General features: G+C 52.5%; 1 protein-coding gene across 1 annotated transcript; it reads right to left on the minus strand.

Moving 5' to 3' along the window:
- Positions 1–3441: 3441 nt before the first annotated feature.
- On the minus strand, positions 3442–17135 carry PLPP7 (phospholipid phosphatase 7 (inactive)). Its single transcript, XM_013949697.2, has 2 exons — positions 16685–17135; positions 3442–4261 (listed from the first exon to the last, which is right to left on the minus strand). Exons 1-2 carry the CDS (start codon positions 17133–17135, stop codon positions 3897–3899), a joined length of 816 nt encoding a protein of 271 aa, XP_013805151.1. The 3' UTR covers positions 3442–3896.
- Between the last annotated feature and the right edge of the window lie 1537 nt (positions 17136–18672).

An 18672-nucleotide genomic window follows, 5' to 3' on the forward strand; every position in this document is an offset into this window, starting at 1 on the left:
TCCCCACGCTGCCTCCCCGCGCTGCCTCCCCGCCGTCCCCGGGCAGGAGCAGCACGGCGGCGGGAGGGGACTGCATTGCTCGTGCAGGCAGCACCTTGCCGGCACGAGAAGAGAGGTGTCGTCCCGTGGCCATTGCTCCCAACCCCGCAGATGCGGATGCATCTGCGCACGGCAATCGAAGCGAGCCAGGGCGGCAGGGCCTGGGGTGTCCCGGCACTGTCCCAGGAAGCAGTCACAGCCCGCCGGGGCTGCCCCGGCCATTCGGCTACGGCGATGGCTCGTGCCCCATGGAGCTCTGCCCCGGAGGCGGCCGGGTACCGCCGGTACCGGCATCCCCGGCTGTTGCTATAGAGACAGAGGCCGGTTCCCGTTTCGCCGCAGCGATGCTGAGCGTTTCTTAGCGCCGACTCGGGCACGGCAGGCAGCTGGGAGAGGGATGCGCAAGCCCTCGCAGGCAGGTTTTACGTGAGCAACGCAGCCAAGGTGCTGTGCCAGCCCGCGGGGGCTCCCGGGGTCCTTGCTCTGCTTGGGAGAGCAAAGAGGGGAAGAGCAGGATATAAACCAAAGGTGCCCTCACGGCAGGCAGCTTCACGGCACCCCTCGCCTTGCTGGGGGAGCCGGGCCCGGACAAAACAAGGCTCTGGGGAAGAGGGGCAGTTCCCTGGCGCCTCTGCACCCCGGTCTGCCCTCACCCCGTGGGGGATCTCCCAAAAAGCTCCCTGCCTCGAGCACGGGAGCATCAGGGCTCCACCTCTCCAGGCAGAGCATCTGCCGAAAGCACTTGGGGATGCCGAGGAGCAGGGGGATCGCGAGGGAGAGGAGCAGCGAGGCTCGCCGGGGTGAGGAAGGCCCCGCATGGCCCGGCTGGGAGAGCCGCAGCGGGCGCAGAGCGGGGAGCCGCCGGCCCCGGCAGCCCGTTCGGGGAGCCCCAGCTCACCACGACACCCCTGGGCTGCAGGGAGCTGAGCCGGGTTTAGGGAGACCAGCTGTAGCGAAACCACGAGACGCAGCTGCCCCCAGCGAACGCTGCTGTTTCTCCACGCTGAACGCGTGCCGTTCTCCTCGCCACGCAGCGTCTGCTTCACCAAGGGTGGGACTTTTAAAAGCCGCTGAAATGATACCGGTGCCAGCAGCAAAGGGGACGTGCTCCCGTCAGTCTGAGCTGGACGCCGTCCAGCGCTTTGGGCTGTTGGAAACTGGCCTGAACTCCACCAAAATGAGCACGTTCCCAGGCACAGCCGGGCCCCTCCTCTCCCTGCCCTCCTGCCCCGCTGTACGGCCACGCGCTGCGGTGAGACTTTCCTGTTCACACCAGCATGGATCCGGAGTAACTCCTCCAAAGCCATCATCAACTTACCAGGATAAAGACTAGGAAAAGTGTGAGGAGAACTGGTCCCATGGACGGGGCCGTAGGTGAACGCAGCCTATTTGCAAAGGTTCAGTAAACCCCGAGCTTTGGATTAAATGCCTACAAAGTGATAGCTTCCCGCAAAGCAATCAGGGCAAACTCTTCCCCTGCTCCCTGCCTCTTCAGGCATCCACCATCTCCAGCTACACATTCGGATATGCACATGCCCTCCCAGCCGCAGCAATGTGCCCCCATCCTTTCTTGGCCTGGGGGTAAACTCTCCTGAGTGTAACAATACCTCAAAGAAAAAGAAAGAACTGCAGCACGCTTCTTGCATCGGTCTTTACAGGAGAAGGAGGCTGGCAAAGACAAATCCTGGTGGAGGCCGGGTGCAGTAGCAAATCTCAGCTCCCCACTGCAGCGGGGAGTTTATTCCCTGCTCCCCATTTAAACAAGCAGCAGCAGGGGAGCCGGCCAGCTCCGATAACCCCCTGCGCTCTGCCAACTGTGACACCGATCCGCCAGCCTCCGGAGATAACCAGCAAGACCGAGAGCCTCTCCCCTTTCCTGAACACACTCAGTCACAGCTCTTTCCAAAGGGACCTTCGAATGATCCAGTCCCGGGGAGCTCCACGGGAGTCTCATCTCTAAAGCACATGCCGGCCCTCCTCACCACGCTTCGCCTGCTCCGGTCTTAGAGCAGGGAGCACGGGAAGCCACCAGCTCACAGGGCTGTATACTGACTTTCTAGCTGGAGATGTGTGCCAAGGATAGATTTTCTATTTGTCTTCTTTTCATATTAATTATCAAAGAACAACAAATGTTAGTAGCTTGCTGACTTTCCTCTCACCAGCAGCCCCGGTAAGAACAGGGCTCCCCAACACGCTGGGATGGACAGGAATGCAGGACCTGGCTGCTTGCTCCCGCGTAGACAGGTCCTGCAAGACAGGTATATTTTGCTCAGTTTGGGACAGACAGGAGGACAAGAATGGCAGGATCCTTTTGAACATCTGTAAAAGCATCCAGCTGGGGAAGGTGCTGAATTTGGTAGTGTCTGTCACCCACCAAACATCAGGACTGTCTCCTAAAGAGACAGGGAAACCACGCCAAACTGGAAGAGTTCTGTGCAAAATATGGGATTTTCTTAGTTGTGAGGGATGATCCATTTTAGAGACATAATACGCTGAGCATGGTCATTATCTGGATAACGAACAGCCAGTTTTCAAGGTGGTAGTCTGGCAATAATGGAGCAACAGCCCTGTGTCTGTGTGCCGCACTTACTTTCAGTAATCTCAAGCCAGTTTACAAACGCCGATTACTCAGCCTTGCAGTCCAGGAAGGTCAAGAGTGCTTTCCTCATTTCACGCAGGGTGAGACACAGAAGCGTTCAGTATTTTGCTCAGCAACAAGGTCACAGACAAGCGAGCAGGGGCAGGGCTAGAGTCAGTCCCGGCTCCCTGCCGCCTCTCCAGCTCACCAACAGCTTGCTGTGTGTACCAGAAAGCATTCAATGCTAGAAGAGACTTACCTTGGAAATTACCACCTAGAGCATCGTTTGGCATAAATACAAAATCATGGCCATGAAGATGTAGAAAAAGACTCTTTGCTCTCTGTATAGACCTGCCCTGCAAAATTGCCATGATTTGGCACAAAGTCTATTCAGTGACCCCCTACTAGGATGAAAATGGGAACTTGCATTTGTCCTTCTACCAGACAAAAAAACCCCACATGCACCCTCACAGAGCATGACTTTGAACATCTGATGAAAGGCCAACTTCAGCATGCCAACTAACAAAGTTCTAAGCACGTACCTAAATCCACCCCTCTAAAGCAAATAATTTAAGTGAACACATTCATCCCCTAAGGGCCAATAAGACTGCAACACATGCTTGAAGTTGAACATGAATCTAAAAGCTTTACTCAACTGGCCTTTGTCCCTTCTCTCAAGGGTCAATGCAGTTCTGGTCCCTGTAGGACCATCATCCAGCCTGCACTAAAATAGTGCAAGCACGCGGACTTCCACCACTTCCATTGGAAAACTCCCCAAGAACCAAACAGGGCAGCAATTTTATGATTATTTATTATCTGTGAAATGCCGGCAGTGTCCTGACTCTATACAGGACATAAACTCTGGGCTTACAATAAGAAAAAGCACTGTGGCCAAAATCATTTAGCCTCAAAGAAATTAACAAATGTGTCCTCAGGAAGATCTCAGGTGCTGCCCACTGTGAGGACGTATCAAGGTGCAGATGTGAGCCACCCAAACAAGGCAGGCATGTAGCTCATTTCTCGCATCTGTAAAGCTTAATTTGGTTGCTGTACAAATACAGCTTGAGAACACGGCCAAAACACAGCTGTGGCCCTTGATTGCTAAAACCCAACCAATTGCAAGTAACGTTTTTTTTCAGGCAGGGAAGCAACATTAAAAAAATGCCACTACTCATGGAATTTACAATTCTTTCCAACAGACAACAAGTAAAAAATACTGGGAGGGAGACCCTTAAAGTATCTGCTAGTTTCCAGTTGAAAGGCATCAAGTCCCCCGTGTTCACCAGATTGATATCAACATCTGACACGTGTTGGAAGACATCCATATCAACTCCACTAGCCTGAACTGTAAGTAGCCAAAAACAAAGCCAGACAGGACATCTGTGATGTGGTGCCGTCCGATCATGACACGGGAAAAGCCCACGCAGAGGGCCCAAAGGACCAGCAGGATCCGGAGGGGGATGGCCAAGACCAGGTGGTTGAGGAAGAACTTGGAGAGCATGGCAGCTCGGCTGGCGTGCCCCGCTGGAAAGGCGTAAGTGTCCATGGTCAGGTAGTCCAACAAGCCAGGGCTGACGTCATACGGGCCCTTCCGCTTGGCCAGCTTCTGCAAACCAGCCACAATCATGATGTCCAGCAGCAAGGCTACAAGGCAAGAGACAAAGAAGGGAGGGAGGTCAGAGACAGAAGCAGAGTAAAGGGCAGGTCTCAGGGCAGAACATAGGAAGGTTGTTGCCGTCTTTAACTAAAGCCTTGAGTTCAATTCTAGCCACGTGAGCACGGTTCGGTTGAACTCAGCCCCTGTCATCCTCAGATCAGCACGCAAATGTTAGTTAACCCTCATAAAATTAAGAAACAGTTGTCTGTGTTACTAACAGCACCTCGGTGTACAGAAGCAGAGGGAGGGTGACATCCTTCTAGATGTCCCACTATCTTTCCCTCTCCCTTTGCTGAAGCGGTGAAGACCAACAAGGCAGTTTTCACTTTTGTTTTTAGTCACTTCTCGCTTCCTGTGGCCTTTTCCCCAGCTGCACTCTGCAAGTCCCCCCACGCAGCCTCCCTTCCCTGTGCAAACGCGGCTGTGGGCAGCAAAGCTCCCAGCCTGAGCAACCACAGACATGTGGCAGGAGAAGGAACAACCCTATCGCTGCAGGTTTCAATATCAAACAGCCTTTCTTCCTCAACTGCTTGTGGAATGAAACCCATCAGCGCTTGTCTTATCAGCCTCCTCTTCACCCCATCCCCCCACTGCCCCAGCCAACAGGTACTGTCAATTCTATTTCCTCGCATTGATTTTTTTACAAATCCCCTCATCTGCTTTTCCCCAGCCCTTCTAATTAGTTAGAGTGCTGATTTCAGCTCCTCTCCGGGAAGGCACTGCAGTGACAAGGAAATATATACTGTTGCGAGCACAGCCTGCTCCGTCTGCGGGAACGCTAGAGGCCAGCTGCCCGGTTCCCGGGCCCTGATAAAGACTTTGAGAGCTGACAAGGTTTCAGGAGGATGGATGGGAGCGCGGCTGGGGGGAAGAGAAATGAGACGGCACATCGCAGGCAGGCGCTCCTCCTGCCCGCCCGGGAGCTGGCTGCGAGGCAGAGGCACTGGCGACACCTCGCAGGAGCGAGGAAGCAGGGAGCTGCGGCGGCAGCGCTCCTCACCCACCTCCCAGAGCGTGCCACCGCCGCGCAGGCAGCCCCTACGCACCAGCACGGAAAGGAGGTGACGCTTTTTCTGGCCAAACTCTCTCCTTAGAGAGGGCTATTTTTCTTCGCTACGTGCAGGGTTTCTTGCACAGGGAAGGTGGACAGCAGAGCCTGTGCTCTCACTCACGGCTCCCTGGACCTCCTGGCTACCAGGTCCAGGCCGAGCCACATCCTGAGCTCGCAGCACCACTGAGGAGCAGCAGGAAGGGCTGGACCCCAGCTCCTTGCTGGCAGCGGTGGCACAGAGAGCGGCGGGACTCCTGCCTAAACACAGCAACAAAACATGAGGCTGACGTGAAGGAAGGCAGGAAGGAAGGTCTATAGGTAACGCCTGAAATGAGGTGGAGAGGTTCGAGGTGGCGGAGGGATGCAAGAACGCTCTTCAAGAAACAGGTCCAGCAGCGCTAGCGCTGGGCTTGGGAGGACGAGGACAGCAGGTTCCTCTGCCCAGAGCGCCTCTGATGCGATAAGCAGATGGGAGAGAACTAGGGACGGGACTGCAGCCTGTTACGGGGCACCCTGACGCTCTTTGAGCAGACCAGTTCTCCGTGCATTTTAAGACTTGCTGATTGATGTTTTTTTTTACCGATTGGGGCTGGGCAGGGGAAGAAAGGGAGGGAGGAATGTAAAAAACAGACTGCAGAGTTCTGCACCAGCTGTTCAGTGCTGTTTCCTGCTAGAGAGCAAACGCTGCCAGCCCAGCTCGCAGCTGCGGAGGATCGCTGCTCGGGCTGACTGGACATCGCGGGGCCGTCTCGCCGCGGCCCGGCAGCGATGCAGGTCACGCCAGCGCTCCGCTCGCGTTCATCTTCGTAAATCACCCCCCAGGGCAGCTCCTCACCCGCGTCAAGGTGACCTCGGTGGTCCTGATTCAGCAAAGCACTTCAGGAGCTGATTTTCAGAGCTCATCTGCTTCATTGCCCGTTAGTCCTACCTTACCCTGGACAAGAGCTAGGCAAGACGTGAAGCTCTAGGAAGCCATCTCCTATCCAGGAGCACAGACTCGCGCATTCGCTTCAGAGAAACGATACACCAGCGCTGCCAGGAGAAGACTCTGGCCCAAACTCCTCCTGCTGAAGTCAGCAGCTTACTGCCTTGCTGAGGAATCCAGGCCAGGGCTCGGGAACCAGGCTGGGCACCCTGAAGGATCCCCGGCGTCTCCCGTGGGATTCAGTACACCTGCTACAGACCATGACCATTCCCTACCAAATCTGTCCGTAGCTCAGTAACACAAACATTTTGTGTTTTAATGACGCAAAGTGTTCAGCATTATCCGTTGATATTTTGCACTTATAAGACTTTTTTTTGGTCAAAGGTGATGACAGGGCAACTTGAGGGATGCAGGCATGTGCACGCAGAGGTGTTCACAGCATGGCGAGCAAACCGAAGAGCAGTTTTAATAATCCTTTCATTCAGAAGATGAATAAAATGGATCTGCAGTACTGCTAGTTTTAATTTTTGTCAATGCACAGAGAGTAGAAAGCCTCATTTGTCCACATTTCAAGATCCAAAGGCACGACAGCGTTAAGACTGGGGGTTAATTTGCCGTTAAAAGAAAAAAAAAAAAAGATCCCCAGTTTGGTGCTTTTTCTGTCACTTCCCCTTGCACTTTCTGTTCCCTCCGTGAAGCAACTTATTTGTGAAACCGCTTCAGCTGCCTGCGCTGCTCCAACCACCGCCCCGAGGCGCGGGGGGTCCCGAGCCGGCACCCAGCTCCGGGGAGCTCGTGCTGGCAGAGCCTTTGCAAGACACCGGAAAGCGAGGCTGCGCCCCTGCCCCGCACCCCGGCTGCTCGCCCGCGGGCACGCTGTGCCGGAGGGGATCAGCTCCCAGCACCGCTGCGCTTCTGACAGCGTCAGCAAACGCCCGTCCTGCAGAAACAGATACAAATGGTGCCGTCACTCAGCAGCCACAGCCCGCGTCCCAGTCCCTTGCAATTCCTTGACCTACATACCCGCTTGGACCTAGGCTGAACTGCTTTTTTTTTTCCACCCTCCGCTCTTTTGGCTCGATGCAAACAAAATCCTCCCTCCTCAGCGGGGCACGTTCGGGCAGAAAACACACCGCTACGGGGTTACCGGCTAGGGAAACGGTGGCATCCGGCACGCGTTAGCCACCTCGGCTACGAACCGCGGGCCCAACCGTTTGGGAACTGGAGGCTTCACCTTCGGTCTACCTGCCCCTAAAATGCAAAGACGAATGCAAAGTCTTCAGGCCGAGAGGACCGAAGGCTGGAGGAAACACAGCCCCAGGCGAGACCTCGGAAGGGAGCCTGCAACCCATTTACCACGCTGCCCCCCACGCTGCTTGAGATTTTAATTTCAAGCATTTGTGCCGTGCTCTTCCCCCAGATCCAGGTATCACTGGATAATTTTAAAACATAGCAAAGCCACCAGGGGAAGGGATTAGTTCTCTCCCATTGCTCCTTTCACATTTTTTTCTGAAAAAGATCCAGAATTTTCCCTCTGACCCAGCTATCAGGGGAAACGATCTTTCAGGTTTCTTGTGCAAAACCCTCCGATTGCAGGGACGATCTATTAACATCTAAAACTTCCTTAAAACATAAAACCAAAGAGCAAGTCTTGCCTGTCTGCGACAATTTTAGCATCAGAGATCACCTTGGTATTGTAAATAGCCAACATCTGGCATCAGATGCACAGCAAATGAGCTGAAAGCGAGCCCCCGGGCAGACATTTTATTTCTATTAATAAGAAAAGGAAAACAATTATCTGCTTTGCTCCTACCACCAAATGTTAGGAACCCATTAAAAGTTGAAAGGAGAGCGGAGAAGCAAGTCCCGTGCGGGCAGGGCACAAGGGCAAACTCGGAAGTATTGCTGCCTTAACCAAACCGAGCCGAAACCCAAACCTCTTGTAAGGGAAGTTCAAACCGTTGATGTCCCCTGTCACCGCGGGGTCCTGTCCTTCCCGGTGCCCGAGGGGTGATGGCAGTTGCCGTCCCTTGCGGAGGGGGATGTGAGGCTGGCCGAGGACGGGGGGCTGCATGGGGCGAGCACCCTCCGGGCTGGGGCTGGAGCCAGGCAGCATCTCCGGGCACCGAGGCGGATCCCAGCTGAGATGTTTATATAAACAAGTTATCAAAACTGCAGCTGAAAAATACCCTGGGTGCAGGGCTGGCAGGGGGGAGAGGAGGGAATGAGGAAAAAAAGGGAGAAAGCCAAAAAAGCCTCTGGCCTCGCCTGTTCCCGCAGCCACGATTCACATGACTTCGCACTCATGGGACGGCGCGGACGAGCCAAGGCAGCTCTCCAGAGTCAGGGCCACGAGCCCAGGATCCGGAACAGGCACGAGCCGCCTCAAGCTCCCAGCGCCGCGGCTGGCCACGCGGGAGAGAGAGGAAACGGGGAACTTAACGGCCCAGAAACGAACCGAGAGCACAGCCAGCGAGCTCCAGAAGCAGCCACGCGTGAGAGCAGGGGTGTCTCTGGCCACCCATCCGCTGCCCAGCCCCAGGGACCATGTCAAAGCAGAGGCAACCTGGGCAACGACTCATTGCCTGCGTTTCAGCAGAAGCCTGCAGCCTGCCCCAGCCAGGGTCCCGCACTGCTGGAGGCTGCACAAACCCCGCTGAGAAGACATGTCCTACCACGACAGGCTATAACCGCTGCGGCCACGCATAGGGCTGAAGCTGACTTTGGAAGAACTTCATTTTGGAGATTAGCCAGCCTCACGCAGCTCTGAACTTCTGACAAATGTCAAAGCTTCCAGGAAAGAGTTTCTTTTGCTCCACACAGCAATTATAACTAACAAATTAAAAAAAAAATAAATCCAAGCTTTTCAACTGGAACTGTTTAGATTTTACTTACATGCCCCATCCTACAGCTTCTGAAAGGAACTTCCCAAACGTAACCTCCTGCAGACATTAGACATGAGCCATTTGTAGCTTTGATTAGTTCACATAAATGAAAGATGTGGGTTTCAAAAGCCTCTTCACCCTCTCTCCGGTGGCGCTGGTAGCAGCTGGAGGAGCTCCACTCCTCTGGAAGCGAATTCCTCTACTTCATTTTCTTCTCAAAATGTGGCAATATTAGGTGTAAGAACTGACAAAAGGCACAGATGGCACAACACATTTAAGAACCAATGAATCAGCCACTGCAGCGTTTTGGGGGGAGGTTATTTTTCGGCTGAACAAGCAGCAGAGAACGCTGGGCTTTGGGTGCAAAGGGTGCTGGGAGAAGTGGCCACGGAAAGGTGAAAACAGGGCGGCAATCAGCATCGTGCAATTAATTAAAAAAAAAGCACAACAACTAAAAATAGATTTGCTCTATCCTAGATGATTAGAAACAGCCCTGAGTGCAAACACAGGCTGCCTGGAGTTCTCCCCTTGGAAATACTGCGCCCTTGGGAATTGGGCAATTTGTATCTCCGAATCAATTACTTAGCATGGCTGCTTCCCAGATTGCCTGCCACGCAGGGGCTCGGCGCTCGCTGCGGACCAGACGCCAGCGAGAGGGCGAGCGCGGCGCCAGGGGCTCGCGCTGCAGGGGCGCGAGGCCTCGGTGGGGAACTCGCCTCTGGACAGCGCTTGTCGCAGCCCTGCTCATCCGCTTCCCTGTTCCTGCTGGCTAAAAGCCACCGCTGTGGACAGCGTGCTGGTGGGGAAAACGAGCTGATCAGCTCATGCCAAATCTCCCCAAACTGCTCCACTGGCCTTGAGAAGGGCTCCAAGGGCTCCCGCTCCCTGGCCAGGTAGAAAAGAGCAAGGGAAGATTAATGCTTTCTGCGTGGGTGCAAAGAAGAAGAAAACTGCCTTAGCCTGATTACCGACAACATCTCAGAGCCCACAAACGCTGGGCTCCTCACTTGGACTCAGCCCTGCTTCGGCTTGTATTTACACCCCACTGCCTTCAATAAAGCATATGGGCAAAAAAGTTTGGGGCTGATTCTCTGATGCCCACAGGGTCTCCAACCATCACATCCTAAAGTGGTTCAAAGACCCTGATCAGTTAGGCCTCCCAGCATCCCTATACACATGGAAACAGAGGACCAGACCAGAATTGGGCTCCAAGCAGAAAAGCGGAGCTTAATTCCAAAGGAAGAAAGAAGAGAAAGCTCATATAATCCCCCCCTTCCCCATCCTCCCTCCCAGCATCTCCTGCACCAACCTGACCAAGCCTGGCCAAGACCAGGGTAGTGCCAGGCTCCCTCTGCCCCCTACTACTCCCAGCTACTCACCTCGCTGCCTAAGGCTCCTCCACTGCCCTTCTTCCCAACTACTGCTCTTGTCAAGGTGCATTAGAGGCAAACACTCATCCATCTTGAAGGATTTCCCTTCGGGCCAGAGCCTTGCTCAGCTTCTCTGGCAGGGAGGGCTCCGCATCAGTGAAACAGCTATTGTCTCTTTTGAGCTCTGAACCAGGGGCAATGGGAAGCTGTTCCTGGAGTGACAGACATAAGTATGACTCATTTCCCTTGTTTATTCTCCTTCTTCCCATTTAACAACCCTCGCACTTCTTTTCTCTTTCAATCTGCATTCAGGCTCTGGAACATTTTGCCTGCTAGCTCTGCACAGGGGGTTGGTTTTAAGCTTATTGCAGTTTCCCAAAGGGCAGCAAACTGTTTGATGGATGCAGGGCTCACACTGTCCTTAGCACCAACAGCCAGCCAGGACCTGATCTCCTAGACCCTTACCAGTACGAAGGGAGCTGATCTGATCAGTGGTCTGATAAAGACCCTATGCAGGTCGCTGGAAATATTCCCTGTGGCTGCTCCAGGAACAGTCGAATGGGTCCCAGCCTCTTACTGGCTGTCCTCTATGTGAAGGGACACTGCAGACCTGCAAGTCTGCCCTGCAGTGAACAGCATGCATTTGCTATAAGGAAAGCAGGCAAGGGAGGGAAGGGGGGCAGGGAAGCCCAGAGAGCTGGACTCCGCTTGCTGTTCAGCGATGCCCGAGCTCATCAGCCACGAGGAGATGAGGGGTGAGGATGGCACCCACCAAAGGACCAGGGGCTTTAACTGCAGTATCTGGACAGGACAACAAGAGGTATATTTGCAGCCTGATGCGATGAAGAGGAATATTCAATGCCAGGCTGGACCTGTGCCCTGCTGGATGCAGGGAGTGGGCCTCTGTGCTGTTCCCCCTGCTTAGCACCCACCATGGGTCAGTCATGTCGGGTGACTTCATTTAAATGTTTCCACCTGGCTGGGCAGATGTGCTGCAAACTTGCTGAGATTTCAGTGGTCAGTGCTGAGGCTGGAAGGGGAGCACGGATAGAGGCTCCACATGCCGAGTTTTGCAAAGAGAGGAGGGGGAGAGGTTCAGGAATGGTGTCTAAGCTGGGAACATTCATGCAGGCAGCCAGCTTCCAAACTGTCCTCTCCTTCCCTGCTGGAACATTATCTGCCCTGTTTAGCTCAGAAAATCTCCAGCCTCACAGTGGGAAAACAAAAGGGAAAAAATAGACACATCTGGCCCCAAACCATCTCTGGGGCTCTCAGCTTAGCAAGCTCTGCTGCATACGGACTGATCCATCTGCCAGTGCAACTCCCCATCCTCTCTGTTGGGTCTGGGCTGCTGAGCCCCGAGGCTCAACAGAATGAGCTTGTCTCTGCTGTCTGGGCATTTAATCTACTCAGTGACCTTTAAGAGCAATAGGCAATACTCTCTGAATTTTCACCACACAGGTGCCAAAGAAAAGTATCACAATACATGAAGCACCTCCATGCTATTGTTAGAGAAGAGGCAGTGGGGTCTCGTGGAACCTTGTGAAGGCCTTTCTCTCTCTCTTTCCTCCCCAACTCATCACTTCCCTGCTAATCTAGTCTTGCTTGGAGGCTGCCATGAGGAGATTGCGGAGTCCTGTCCCTACATATATGCATACGCATGTGTGTGCGTGTCAGTATAAAGTCACAGATCTGCAGAGAACTATGCCTCAGAATATTATGGCTTGCTTTCCCACCAGGCTAAAGCTGGGTCTGTATTCAGAGAAAAGGCTGGAGAGAGCAAAAACTGACCTCCTGCTCACCTTCAGGAGTGGAGAAGTGACCCTGGCCTCCCCTTCTCTCATGGCAAGCGACCCATCCGCAGCCTGCCACACAGCTCTCGATGACACATCTGCACCCCTCAGCACTGTTGTACTTGCTGGTGATAAATGCTTAGTGACAGCACCAAAGAACCAACCTACAAGTCAGAAACTGGATGCAGAGCCAGCTGGTAATGGATCAGGACTAGGACTTGCATCATCGAGACAATAGCTGGACACAATGGATACAGGCAGTGATCTGCAGCTCTGTGGTGCTCCAACCTCTTTCCAGCATGCAAAGAGAAAGCCGGTGCCTTTCTCTTCTAGTTTGAACACCCACAATTACCAACTTTCAGGATGCCATGACCAAGGCAGAACACTGTTAATGTCTAGTATTTCAAACCAAGCACAAACCGTACGCTTTATGTGCAAGCATTAACCAGGCAGATACTCTATCACAGCAAATTCAGGCAGCTGGACTGCAGCTAACTAAACAAACACTCACTGCATCAGATGGCGATTTGGCTCGAGACACAATAGGTGGACTGCATCAAAACTCCCACTTTGGGAAAATCAACATATTCAATCCCCATCACAATAAGAAGGTGCCTGGATCTGGAAGGACCGTCGGTCTAACAAGATCAATCTGTTTAGCTTAACAAATAGAAGGTGAAGAGGTGATTTGATCACTATCCAAAATACTGAGAGGCAGAAGAGAGATTGGATAAAAGAGCTCTTCAGCTGAAGAGATAAAGGTATGGAGAGGCAATGGAAGGAACGGAAAATTCAAACAAAAAGCAAGGCAGTTGAGAGAATACCTACCACTGCAGTAATTTAGAAACAGTTCTGACAACATCCCTGTCACTTGAAATTTTATATCAGATTGGATGTTTGGGTCTTTTCCCTTAGCAAATTGAACAGGAATAAATTAAGGGATGTGCTACAGCTTGTATTTTGCTGTGGGTTAGATCAATGATCCAAATGTTCTTTGCTGGCTTTGCAGTCAATGAATCACTAAATTTGGATCCACATCCTCACCAGATGGATCAGAACCAGAACCCAAGACACTGCTTATCTCAAGATTTAATGGAGCTGCTCTCTGGAGCACCTCTGGTAATTTTATTGAAAGTTCCATAATATTTGTTTTTCCCCGAAAGCCCAATTGTGAGGTTCAAACGATTTTCTAAGCACCTCAGTTTTTATGAAATCCTTGTAATTGCAGAGAAAAGCTTGAATGTTCCTAAAAGTTCCAACACCAGAAGGCAAATAAAATGAACTTAAATTGGGGGTTTCTTGGGCTATGACTTTTTTTGATTTGGCACAGAGGAAGTAGCTTTTCTTCCTGACTTTTTAACAGCCAGGATTGGCAATACTGAGACAGTCTTCCTGAAAGCATTCTGGCAGAGGGATTTTTATAGTAGGCACAGATATCTGATTTCTTCCATCTTTTCAGTAATAGTCTGTGACCATGCTTCTCTGGCCGTTTGGCATTTGCTGGAAAAGATTACGATGAGGAGAATCAATAAATTCCATCACAGATGACAAACATGGAGGGAAAACATTCCTTGGGGTTGCTAATCAACATCTACAGTTGGGATGGATGGAGCGTCCCAGGGAAAGAGGTCAGAACCCCTCACCGTAAGTGCCCCCATATCTTTTGGCAAAGATCTTACCAAGAGCTCCTCAAGAGCAAGTGCCCTCCCTCCATCTGCAGTGGTGCTCCTGCCAGGTTCCCAGTCCCATTTCAGCAGTCTCCTGTCTCCTTGCCTTGGAAAGCCTGACTGCAAATCCTAAACAAGTGCTCTGTGATGGGCTGGCTCCTTGCCCAGAGACTGCATCAGAAATTCTGCTTGATGTATCAAACTCTGAGCAAGTGGGGGGGAGGGAGAAAAGCCAAGGGAGGTGAAGAAGGGGTACAGCAGACAACCTCCCGTCCCTGCTTCCCTCTTCCCAAGAGACCAGGGAAACACCAGGGATGTTCCCTTCCCTTTGATCTACCCACAGACACAAGGGCTTTACACTACATTTTGCTGGATTTGAACCACAGGAAAACAACAGCAACAAGAGCGACCAAGGATGCCAGATGCAGCAGACTCACCAGTCATGTCATACTGTTCTCATTTACTCGGAGACCACATGTCTCATGAGATCTGTCTAGGTGCACCGACCCCACACTCCCAAGCCAGACTCTATTGATCATGAGCAGCACAGGCATTAGAGAAGTAGATACTTTGATATTAAGCATCAAACCAACCCCGCACATCCCAGCAGAGATCCTGTTCTGCGGGGCGACAGAAGACACTCTGAGGAAGCTCTGACAAGTGAGGCTCAGGGAACCTTGGGCAGTCCCACCAGTCAGTGCTGCCTACCTGGAGTGCAAAGTGGCTTCACTTTAGAGTCTGCCATATCTACTGAGCTGTCTAGTCAAACTGTGAACTACTGAATTGTGAATTTAACCATTTTTTGGCAGGTGGGGAAAAGGGAGCAGTGCGTCTAGGCAAGGAACCAAAACTTCAGAAACTCCCAGAGGAGTCCCCAGGCAGCACATTTGAGCTAAGGAGACCTGGAGGTGCAGGTACTGCTCTTCCAAAGCACAGCAGCTAGCAGCTGCAGTGCTGAGTTTTCCCAATGACCACACGATATTCAAAGTTTCAATGCAACCTGGAGGTGGCTTTGCATTTGGACTGCCTCACACGGCAGCGGAAGAGTGAGAAAACCGTTTCTGTTTTTAAGCCAAAAGTGATATTCACTTTTTATAGGACCTCAAACGTTTTGCGGACAGAAAGACCAGTTTTTAGGCTCCTGAACTGTCAAAGGATCTCAGGGTCAAGAGACATCTGGAAACTGTGCTGGTTGGTGTTAGTCGCCTACTATTTCATCCTCATGCCCTTTAAAATGGAGCTTCTTCTCTCAGTGAGAGTTTGACCCAGAGCACTGAGGAGTCAGTGGAAGAACTCCTACTGACGTCAGAGGGCTCTGCATCATGCCAATGCTATTCTTGCTTATTCCCCGCTATGGCCTGTCTTCATTAGATGTCACAGCACGAGGACAGTCTCTTTCAAAGGCAGAGGGGAGAAAAGGCAGCTACAGCTGTGCTCTTAAAGCCAGTTCAGTGCAATCTTCACCTTCTCCAAAGGATAAACTTCTGAAAAAAACCCAACCCGGGACCATGTTGCAAAGTCCATATCCCATCACAGTCAGCCCCTCCATACAGGACATCCCTTTCCTGACATTCCTATATGAAATAAAACATCTCTGTGTCCCCCATAAAAGGCTCACTGAGAAGCAAGGGCCTAAACCTAATGTTCTCAATTTCCCTGACCAACCAAAAGTTGGAACTCTGATTGCTGTTTTTTGGAGAGAGGGTGAAACATGAAGGCTGACCACAGCCAAGTGAACTAATAATTAGTCACAAAGCAAGATGTGATAACAAGGCCACATGCTAAGGGAAGAAGAGAGAGAAGAGCAAGGTCCTCAAGCATGCATGGTCAGGGGTGGAATGGGGCCTGGATCTAAGGCAAGTCGTGTCTAGAGCTCAGCCTGGTCACTAGTGGGACATCAGTCCATAATGCCAGGATGAGCCCTGCTCAGCTGAGGAAGCAACTCCTTTAACATGTCCCAACCTCCAGAAACAAGAATACTGACCACCGCCAAAAAAAAAAAAAAAAAAAAAAAAAAAGGACTAGCAGAAGAGCCAGAGAGATCAGATCCCGTCTTCAAGGCCTCTGGGTCAAATCAGCACAAGGAAATGGGGACAGCAGCAAGAAAGGTCCTCATGGGAAGAAGAAAGCAAGATCAAACAGCAGCAGGGAGGGAGACAGGACTCCATTATGCGGTTGCTGAGAAGAGGAGCCGGTGCCTGTTCAAGGAGGTGGAAAGGGGGTAGAATTTTTTTTTTTTCAAGGATATCTTCAGGCCCTGGTTCACATTACAAACATAACCTCTGGATTCAAATCTTTCTGTTTTCCCCACCTGGCCAAGCCACCAAAGCAGATAACCATATATTAAATAAAAGACATCACTGCTGATATCTGCCTACATGTCATAGACACCTTCTTGGTGTGACTGGACAACACTCTGCCCTGTGCAGGCCTGGGGAGGCCAGGGGCCTGCCCCTACTCAGCAGATGTGACCAGCAGCCAGAATTACTCCATCCCTCTTAGCTTTTTGCCACATCCATCACCCATGGTAGTCAGGACCAGCCTGAATCTGCCATGATGGCTAAGTGCAGCATTCGCCCAAAAGGTCAATCACCACAAAGTCCTGCTTCCTGACCACATCCCGTGGTTGGGAACAGTCAGAGGAGGAAGAGTCACAAGGCTGCTGTCCCTTGTGACTAGGGCTGGGCTTTCACTGTGGGGAAGGAGGTTTGTCACTCACCTAGCAGCAGGTTCATGAGGACCTCTTGGCCTGCCAGCGTGCTGCTCTTCACCAGGCAGATGAGTGTGCCTGCAATCCAGGGGATCCCGTGCCCTGTTATCCCCAGGAGGTTAATCATGGAGCGGGCACCACCCCAGGACGAGGCTTTGTTGGCACACACTCCTAGCCTCTTGGACATGCAGATATCGATGGCCAGCAGGGAGTTGAAGGCGATTCCCTTGAAGGAGGGGTTGAGCTGCATGCAGTCCTCTTCGGGCAGCTGCTGGGATTGCCTCCGCTCCTTGGGATTGCTGTTCTGGGCACCAGCTGCTCCGGCCTGGCCGCTCTGCTTTCTGCTGGAGCTCCTGCTCTCCTGGTTTCCTTTCATGGGCTGGTTCAGGGAGAGGAACTCAGCCCTGTTGAGGACATTGCTCCTGTCTCTTGCCCTGGACCGCACCTGGGATGCTGGCATTGCAGCCTCTCGCTAGATGGAACCTGCTTTTCAAATCCCAGGAAGGAGAGAAATCCCTCTTCTCCCTGCAGACAGCTTCCCCCTCTCCCACCCTCAAGAGTTATGAATTTGGGAAGCTACAAAGGTTCCCCTCTGGTGCAGTTGCCCCCAGCACAGTCTGCAGCTGTTAAATATAGAGTAAGGAATGCACATGGCTGTTTACTTCATGGGCCTAGCAAGCTTGGAAGGAAAATTAATGCCAGGCTTGGCAGCCACTCCAGTGCCAGGGAAAAAGGTTAAACAGCCAATAGATTGGAAGAAGAGGAGGGAAATTCTTTGTGCCAAAGGTTGGTTGCTTCTGGCCTGGTCTATTTAAATCTTCCAATTGCTTATTCCCCAGGGTTGCAAGGGAGACTGGGAAATGTAGTTTTTTTCCCACCATAAGTCATATTTTAATATGTGAGCATCAGAGCTGGAAGAGATCACGGTCCCCTACACCTCCCCATGACATGCATTGCTCCTGTGGCAGGCTGTCCAGCCTGGCTTTAAAATCTCCAAGGACAGGCCTTCCTTGGGGGCTTCCTGCAAGGGGATCTATCCAGACAGGTTCCCTTGTGTTGTCTGTTCTGCATCATCTCATCCCCTCTCGGGGCACCCTAGACAACACTTTCCTCTCTGCAGTACACCTATCTTTCAGACATTAGCAGCCCCATCCTCACGCTCCCCTCCCACCCCTCAGGGGTACCTCCTGCAATGTCTTCCAGCGCTAACCCTGTATCAGGCCCAAGGAGAAGCAGCACCTGCCTTTTGATTAAAAGAGACACTGCTCTGCTAATGAATTCCCATCCCCCTGCCCCCGGCACTGAGCATGGCCTAAATACTGCACGTGCTTCTGCCGTTTCAGCATCACAGATCCCACACTGAAAGCAGGTGACAGGCGGCGCCTTCGTCCCTGAACCGTGATGTGCTCAGCAACACCGGTACTGGCTGGCCACAGCGGAGTAGGCACCGTTGTAGCCCACGGGAAGGGGAGAAGGGAGGCTTCCTCTGGCATGGGCTGAACACTGCTGGCTTACGCCAGGGGCTGGGAAATCCTGCTGCAGAGGACGTGGAAGAACTGCAGTCCCTCTTGCCATTGCCTCCTGGTGGCCCTTGCACTCCATTGCTTCCTCTGTGCTTTGCGGCCCTCAGCCTCCCACCTGGGAGCTCAGCACGGCAGCTTGGAGGAACCCTTTAACACAACTCTCACCTGCAAGCCAACAGTGCTGACAAGCCTCTGTGAAAACCTTCCTTCTGCGCTCCTCGCCCTGCCCGTCCCCAGTGGCGCCTGGGCCCTGGTTTTACAGGTCTGAGCGATCTAGTTACGCGGCCCTGAACCCATGGCTGCATGGATCTACACCTCAGACCTGCTGAGAGAGACCATTGGTCTCCACTGGCAGCTCCTCCTGCCTGAAGGACAACCTGCTGCAGCAAACGCCTGAGCCAGATTCACCCCAGGCCCCAGGTGGTTCCAGGCTGATATCACTGAGTTACCTTCCCTGGGGCAACAGTCTGTCGC

Source organism: Apteryx mantelli, chromosome 21, assembly GCF_036417845.1.
Source record: "Apteryx mantelli isolate bAptMan1 chromosome 21, bAptMan1.hap1, whole genome shotgun sequence".
Lineage (NCBI taxonomy): Eukaryota > Metazoa > Chordata > Aves > Apterygiformes > Apterygidae > Apteryx > Apteryx mantelli.